The 8203-nt window shown below is 38.0% G+C and overlaps 1 protein-coding gene across 2 annotated transcripts in view; it reads left to right on the top strand.

The window, feature by feature from the left end:
* The window catches only part of NEK2 (NIMA related kinase 2), an 82730-nt gene extending 74751 nt beyond the window's left edge, over positions 1–7979 (top strand). For both annotated transcript variants that reach the window (XM_037824383.1, XM_037824378.1), the window contains exons 7-8: positions 4626–4751; positions 7085–7979. In XM_037824383.1, the coding sequence (XP_037680311.1) occupies positions 4626–4751; positions 7085–7311 (353 nt within the window). In that variant the 3' untranslated portion in view covers positions 7312–7979. The remainder of the gene's footprint in view (positions 1–4625; positions 4752–7084) is intronic.
* Positions 7980–8203: the final 224 nt, after the last annotated feature.

Below are 8203 nucleotides of genomic sequence, written 5' to 3' on the forward strand. Positions count from 1 at the left end.
CTGATGGGTATTAACACTGACTAACTTGATATAGGTAATAACTGGGTGCTCATTAGTTTTTGATGTTGAAAATCTGTCCACCCTGCTAAGACGAGAGCCTCTACCAAGGTTTTAGAATTATTCAAGGTAGCAACAGCAGTCTCTTCATTTTATTATTATTTTTTATTATTTTTTAAATTTTTTGTTGAATTTTATTTTGAAATAAATTCAAACTTACAGGAACAGTTGCAAAAACAATACAAACCCCATACACAGAACTCTAGCATACCCCGACCCCCCTCCCCCAATACCCCAACTTTAACATCCTGTCACACCACCATTTCTTTATTTCCCTCCCTATCATCCATCATCTATTGCTCTGTCTTCTGGACATACAAGAGTAAGCTGCACACATCCTTGAACAAACAACATAATTCACATATACATTTCCCATGAACAAGAACATTCATTTATGCAATCACGTTAAGCTCCGCTAAGAAGTTCAAGAAATTCAACATTGATACAAAGCTTACATTCTATATTTCATTTTTTTCTTATGTCCCAACTGTGTCCCTTTGAGCCTCCTCTCCTCCATCCTCAGATCCCGTCCATGATCATCCTTGGCATTTAATTGTCATTATCTATTTAGACTGTCTTTTTTTTTTTCAATTGTGGAAACATATATACAGCATAAATCTTCCCATTCCAACCCCTCCCAAGCATTCCATTAGTGGGATTAATCACATTCACAATGTTGCAATGCCATCACCTTCCCACCATCCATTACTAGAAATTTCCCCTCACCCCAAACAGAAACTCATTTCTTATTAACTCCCCAATGCCCCTTCCCCCATTTCTCATAACCCATACTCTACTTTTCATCTCTATGATCATATTCTCTGATACTTTCTTTGGGTTTACCGTGGGGCTTAAATTTAACATCTTAAATCTACAACAATCTTGTTTTCTTTGATACCAACTTAACTTCAATAGGACACATAAATTATGTTTCTATACTCCTCCATTCCCCCACCATTATGTAGTTCTTGTCAAAAATTACATATTTTATATTGAGTCCAAAACCACTGATTGATCGTTACACTTTATGTCTTTTAGATCCTGTAGGAAGTAAATAGTGGAGTTACAAATCCAAAATACAGTAGTATTGGTATTTATATTTACCATGTGATCTTTACTGGAAATCCTTATTTCTTCATGTGGTTCCAGTCAATTGTTTAGTGTCCCTTCCTTTCTGCCTACACAATTCCCTTTAGCATTTCTGATAGGACTGATAGGTGATGAAGTCCCTCATCTTTTGGTTATCCGGGAATGTTTTCATCTCCCCCTCATTTTTAACCTCCAGGTGTTTGTGAATTTTCTAAGTCTCTGATGTATTGACTTCTATTTGTATTCCATTGTGGTCAGACAATGTGCTTTGAATAATTTCAATTTTTTAAAATTTATTGAGGCTTCTGTTATGTCCCAGCATATGGTCTCTTCTGGAGAAAGTTCCGTGATCACTAGAGAAGAATGTGTATCCTGGTCATTTGGGATGTAATGTTCTATATATGTCTATGAAATTTCTCTCTATCTCTCTCTCTTTTCTTGCTTCTCTGTTGGTAGGGGTCCCTTTAGTATCTGAAGTAGGACAGGTCTTTTGTTAGCAAAATCTCTCAGCATTTGTTTGTCTGTGAAAAATTTAAGCTCTCCCTCAAATTTGAAGGAGAGTTTTGCTGGATAAAGTATTCTTGGTTGGAAATTTTTCTCTCTCAGAATTTTAAATATGTCATGCCACTGCCTTCTCGCCTCCATGGTGGTCACTGAGTAGTCACTACTTAGTCTTATGTTGTTCCCTTTGTATGTGGTGAATTGCTTTTCTCTTGCTGCTTTCAGAACTTGCTCCTTCTCTTCAGTATTTGACAGTCTGATGAGAATATGTCTTGGAGTGGGTTTATTTGGATTTATTCTATTTGGAGTTTGCTGGGCATTTATGCTTTGTGTATTTATATTGTGTAGAAGGTTTGGGAAGTTTTCCCCAACAATTTCTTTGAATACTCTTTCAAGACCTTTACCCTTCTCTTCCCCTTCTGGGACACCGATGAGTCTTAAATTGGGACATTTTATTTTATCTATCATATGTCTGAGATCCATTTTGATTTTTTCAATTTTTTTCTCCATTCTTTCTTTTGTTCTTTCATTTTCCATTCTGTGTTTCTCAAAGTTGCTTAGTCTTTGTTCAGCTTCCTCTAGTCTTGTACTATGAGTATCCAGACTCTTTTTAATTTGGTCAGCAGTTTCTTTTATTTCCATAAGATCATCTATTTTTTTTATTTACTCTTGCAATTTCTTCTTTATGCTCTTCTAGGGTCTTCATGTCCTTTATATTCTGTGCCATGCTCTTCATGTCCTTTATATCCTGTGCCATGCTTTCGTTGTTTGTCTTTAGTTCTTTGATTAATTGCTGCAAGTACTTTGTCTCCTCTGATCTTTTGATTTGGGTGTTCGGGTTTGGGTTCTCCATATCATCTGGTTTTATCATATGTTTTAAGATTTTCTGCTGTTTTTGGCCTCTTGGCATTTGCTTTACTTGATGGGTTCTTTTGGGATATGAAGGACTATTGAAACACCAATCTCTAATTTGTCAGATCTACAGCTTGGTGGCGTACACTTTCTCTAACTAACCTGCAGATGTTGTCCGCGAGTCACCTATTCCCCTCAAGTCAGTTCTCCCCAACTTTGTCTTTGTGGTGTGTGGGGGTCTGATTCTTGTGGGGTCCAATTGGTGCACCAAGTTTGGGTGTGTTGTTGGTGCTGTCTGCCCTGAATGAGGGGTGCGTGTCTGAGAAGTTAGGGAGGAAGGGCAGCTTTAATAATCAAACCTCCCAGGTGTTCCTGGAGATTTAAGGCTGTTGCAAGAGTCTAAACCTTCATTTCAGTCTTGCCACAGATTGTCTCTGCCGCTGACCCGCAAGTCCTTGGTATTGGCATCTGGTCCCTGGGATTTCTGAGTGGGTCCCTCTTCCCAGCCGTGCCCTTCTTAGGGCCTCTGCTGTGGGACGTCTGTGCTATGTCACAAGTGCGCACCATCCCTCAAGGGAAGTTCTGGGCTGCTGGGCCGTACAGGGGCATTCCCAGCCTGCTATAAGGATGGCTGAATGGGGCGTGTAAATTTCCCCTTTCTCGCACAGCTCTGCCTTCCCAGCTCCGGGACAATTAGCTGTGGGTGCACCAAAGGCTATTGTCCACACCCGATATTGTGGCGTGTGCTCGTGTTTCTGGAAACAATCCCTGTCACACTGGGTCCCTTGGCATCTCTCTGGGCTGTGGTGCCTGCACCGGGCAGGAGCGTTCCCAGCCCGCTGTGAAGATGGCTGCAAGGAGCCTGGTTTTTTCCCCCTTTTGGCTCACCTCTGCCTTCCTTGCTCTGAGACAATTAGCAGCAGGTGTGCTAAAGGCTATCTTCCATGCCAGATACTGAGGGGTTCGCACAGCCCATTCCTGCCACGCTTCACTGTGTGGTTCTCGCTGCCGTATCTGCAGCCACTTTTGGGTTTTTTTAAAAAGAACTAGTCTGCCTCCAAATGCCAACCCACAGTTTCCCACACCACAGCGCGGCCTCCAGACAGTCAGCCGGCTCACTCACTCGTTTCCGAACGCAGACTCCCGGTTTCCCCAAATGTGGATTTAGCAGACCTTGTCCAGCTGGTGCATTGCTGGAACTGGTGTTCTGGGTCACTTTCTGGCTTTTATCTAGTATTTTTCATGGAGGTGTTTTTTTGCCCTGTCTCACCTAGCCGCCATCTTAGGTTCTCCTCTTCATTTTAATATTAAGAGACTAGGGGTGGAGCTGTGACTTGGTTTCCTGACACCCTCATGACTCGCCTGATTTCAGTTCTGCAGCTTTATGCCCAATGCAAACTTGATAATTTTTCTAATTTAAAGTTCCTATAAAACATCCAACACATTTGTTGATGTTTTACTTCCTAATGACAATTAAATATTGTAGAGTACCATGGGATATGCTTACGGTATAAGAACAACATAGCTTCCTGGAAACCTTTTTTTTTTCTTTGACTCTGTTAAAAGAATTCTGTAAAAAGCAAAACAAACATCGGTCTTAAAACTTTCCCCAGTGTTTTATAATTTCATGTAGCAACTGAAATCTGAACACTTTCTGAACTCTGGACCATGAATAAATAATAACTATGTTACTGATTTGAAGAACTAAAACTCCTGAGTTGTGGTTTGCTTCCTTCTATTTGGGTGCTGTCATTTAGCCAGAAGGAGGTTTTATATTGTGAGGCCAGATGATTCTCTGAAAATGAACTGTTGCAGTTTCCAGTGGAGAGCAGATGACTTTAATTTTTAGCTTTCCCAAATGAGTTACTACCACACAATTATGATCAAAGTTTGAAGCTAACATTACAGGCAAACTTTAAGACAACATGCCAAAATGCTGAATTAAAAACTAGCACGATCAAGTTGTCCAGGGTATACAATAAGAAATCCATCACACACTGCTCAGCAGCAGTCTGGCAGGCTAGTCTGAGTGATGAGACAAAGTGGTAGGATTAGCAAATGTAAAACGTTACATACCCAAAGCCACTTGTTAATTTTTTTCTTTCTTTTTCCACTCCCTTTTAAAGAGAAGGAACGTGAGCTTTGTGTTCGTGAGAGACTAGCTGAGGATAAACTGGCAAGAGCAGAAAGTCTATTGAAGAATTACAGCCTTCTAAAGGAACAGAAGCTCTTATCTCTGGCAAGTAATCCAGGTATGAGAATCAATTCAGTAAACAGACACTGGTGACACAAGTGAAGAAATGTGCACAAGTGTTTCTGTCACGAAGGCTTTGGGAGCCCATTTTATTTACAAAGTCTCAAATTTTTAAGATGGATCTCATCAACTTTATGTATTTAAATGGAAATAAGAGTTCTGTTATAGCAATGATTTATTTACTGGCTTCATAGACCTGGGCAATGAGTTGTAATGATGTCCTTTTGATTTTATTTACCTTACTAAATTATGTGTTTCATGTTTAACATTTATTTTTTCAAAATTGGAACATTAAAAAAAATACCCTTGTGCATTTCAGATTTTTCTCTGGGTATATTATCAAAACTATATTTCTGGACTTCATTTTCAAGCAAAAATCCTTGTGTTTTAACACTGCCATATCTCATCCTTCATAGAAAATCTAGCTTAAAAGGTGTGAGGAACCAATTGTAGAATAGGTCATCTGTTTTTGATCTTTGCTAAGACCCATTCAAGTTGAAAAATGTATTTGCTAAAATTTGGATTCTGTGATATCTACATATGCTCTGTGTGTTTCCTTTATTGAGAGCCTCATACACAGTCAGCTTTCTTTTGTCCCTGCCTTTGTGCGTGTGTTATCCCACCATTCTGCTTTTGAGACGTGATTATCAAATATCCCAGTGAACCAAACTAACATTTTCTCCACTCCATAAAAACCCTAAATCTAATTTAATCTACTTGCTCTTTAAGATCCTGGAAAAGGCAAAGTGTTAAATGTATTTTTTTTCTTGTTTTTGTTTGACACAAATTATTTTTGAAAGTTTTTTTGTTGGTTTTAAAAATTGAGTATCTGAATTTTCAGTGAAATTTAGACAGAGTTTGTATGACTCTGTACCATGTAGGACAGTATATATTCAGGTTGTAATTTTCATCTTTAATAAATTGAGAATCTGATCACCTCAGTGAGCATGACAGCACTTTGTAAATGGAACAGACAAAAAAAATTACTTAAGTTAGTTTGATGATTTCCAGTAACTTTACAGTGAGTAAGTTATGGAAATAAATGAAACGAGTGATGGATGTAGATGAATTGAAACAGGAATTATATAAAATTTTTGGCTTCATCTCTGTTAAAATATCTTCTTTTTTCTAAATATTGCTAGCTACCATTTCAGTATTTTTATGATCTTTATTTCAGCTTTTCTTAGAATCTGTGCTGCCACCTATAAAGACAAAATAGACTTAAATCATGGTCATGGAGAGAGAGCTAGGAGAGAATTTTATCTGGGCCAGTGTGATGCATCAAACTCATTACAAAGCATTATTGAAGACCTGTTAGGAACTGCTCTTCTAGTTTATTTGTTTTGTTTTATTTATTTATTTATTTATTGCTCTTCTAGTTTAAGAGTTTATTTACATCTTGCCCAGAAGAGTCTGAGCAAAGAAGAAAATAACTACATAAGGATGATGTGTTTCACATATTTATAGGATTCATAGACGGTACCCAACTGAACTGTTAGGACTCTAGTGTCCCCTGGGCTAGGAGACATTTTAAAGTATTGAGTGCTGACAGTACTGAGGTGTCAGCTCCTTAAGATAAATAAAGCAGTGGTTGCCATTATGAACTTAGGGCATGTGAGAATATCCTCTTCCCATTCTTGTGCTACAAACTTCAGATTGAAGAAAACACCATATGTATATCAAGATCATCCAAGTAAACAGCAGTGTCTTTTTAACTATTCTTAGTCTATTTAATGAAATACTAATTTAAAAACAATTTTTTTTTATTTTTTTCATTTTTTTTTTAATTATAGAAATTCTAGGTTTACAAAAAAAGCCAAGCATAAAATACAGTTCCCATAGACAATCCTATTAATACCACCTTACATTAGTGTGGTACATTCATGAAAGACCATTTTTATAATCTTACATTGTGTACAATAGAGTTCATTGTGTTGTACAGTATTTTTTTTTGAATTTTTATTTTAGTAACATATATACTTTTAACCGCATTCAAATATATAATTCAGTGCTATTAATTACGTTCACAATGTTGTGCTACCATCACCGCTATCTGTTACCAAAACTTTATGCTCAACCCAAACAGAAATGGTATAAAATTTAAGCATTAACTCCCATTCCCTAAAAATACTAATTATTTTTCTAAACATTTTTCTTTCTTATAAAATGATCCCATTAGTAAGATAATGTTGGTTTACAAATACAGGCATACCTCGTTTGATTACAGGTACTCAGATTTCAAATGCGAGCTGAGCCAGTAAATGCATGTGTTTTGATAAATTGAAGTCCTGTTCAAGTAACTCAAAACCCTTTTTCTTTTTGTTTCTAAAGAACTTCTTGACCTTCCCTCCTCGATAATTAAGAAGAGAGTTCATTTCAGTGGGGAAAGTAAAGAGAATGTCCTGAGGAGTGAGGGCCCTGAAAATCAGCTGAACTCCAAATCCAAGTGCAAAGACCTGAAAAAGCGGCTTCACGCTGCTCAGCTGCGCGCTCATGCCTTGGCAGACGCCGAGAGAAACTACCAGCTCAAAAGCAGACAGATCCTGGGCATGCGCTAGCCCAGCAGGGACACAGAGCTGTGTACAGTACTTTCCAGCGCCAGCCTTTAAAGATTGATATTCAACTCCCGTTGCTGTATATACTCAGTTCTATGAGCCACGCCTTTTTGTATAGTAAACACGAAACCTTGGAATTGCTTTTGCTGTTCTTCAGCAACAATTGTACAGAACGTCCACACCTTTAGTTTTTCTTTACCTTTTTTTACTAGTAGCTGAGAACACTTTACAGAAAAAAATGACATGTTCTTGGATTTTAATTCTGTGTGTGAATATTACTGGGAACCTAAGATGTCACATCTTAAATCTTGGGGTGGGGGAAAAGTAACGTTAGAAAAAAATTATTTATCCAGGAGTGGTACTTCCTGACAAGTTTTCAGTGACTGAGTGCTGTGCTTACAATTGTCATGTCGAGATTTAAAATTGAAGTCTGAGGTTTTAAATGTTCTTGAATTTGGAACCTAATTGGATACAATTGGGTCACTAATAACAACATCTTGCTCATAAATATTCCATAGCTCTGTAGTGCAAATGTATCACCTTTTGTGAAAACTCATCACTGTGATGTCTATATTCTTTTTTTTTTCCCCTTTTTACTCTAATAGTATATGAATTGGCTGTCATTTACCCCCCTCTTTCTCACTCAATAAAAGAGTTCTTTAGTTTCCCTATATTTATGTCTCTTTCATTTAGTGACTTCTCAGCTGGAGGGGTCAGTGTATGTGATGCATAGGCATTGGAGGGTAGGGAAGAGAAAGAACATGGATTTGATGCTCAGGTGAGCTGTGTTCTGCTCTCCGGCTGTAATGACACTTTCCACCCCATCTCACTAATGCAGCTAAGTCAGTGGACCTCGACTGGGGCAATTTTGCTTCCTGGAGGACATTGGGCAATG

The sequence above is a fragment of the Choloepus didactylus genome, chromosome 2 (genome assembly GCF_015220235.1).
Source record: "Choloepus didactylus isolate mChoDid1 chromosome 2, mChoDid1.pri, whole genome shotgun sequence".
In the NCBI taxonomy this organism is placed as follows: domain Eukaryota; kingdom Metazoa; phylum Chordata; class Mammalia; order Pilosa; family Megalonychidae; genus Choloepus; species Choloepus didactylus.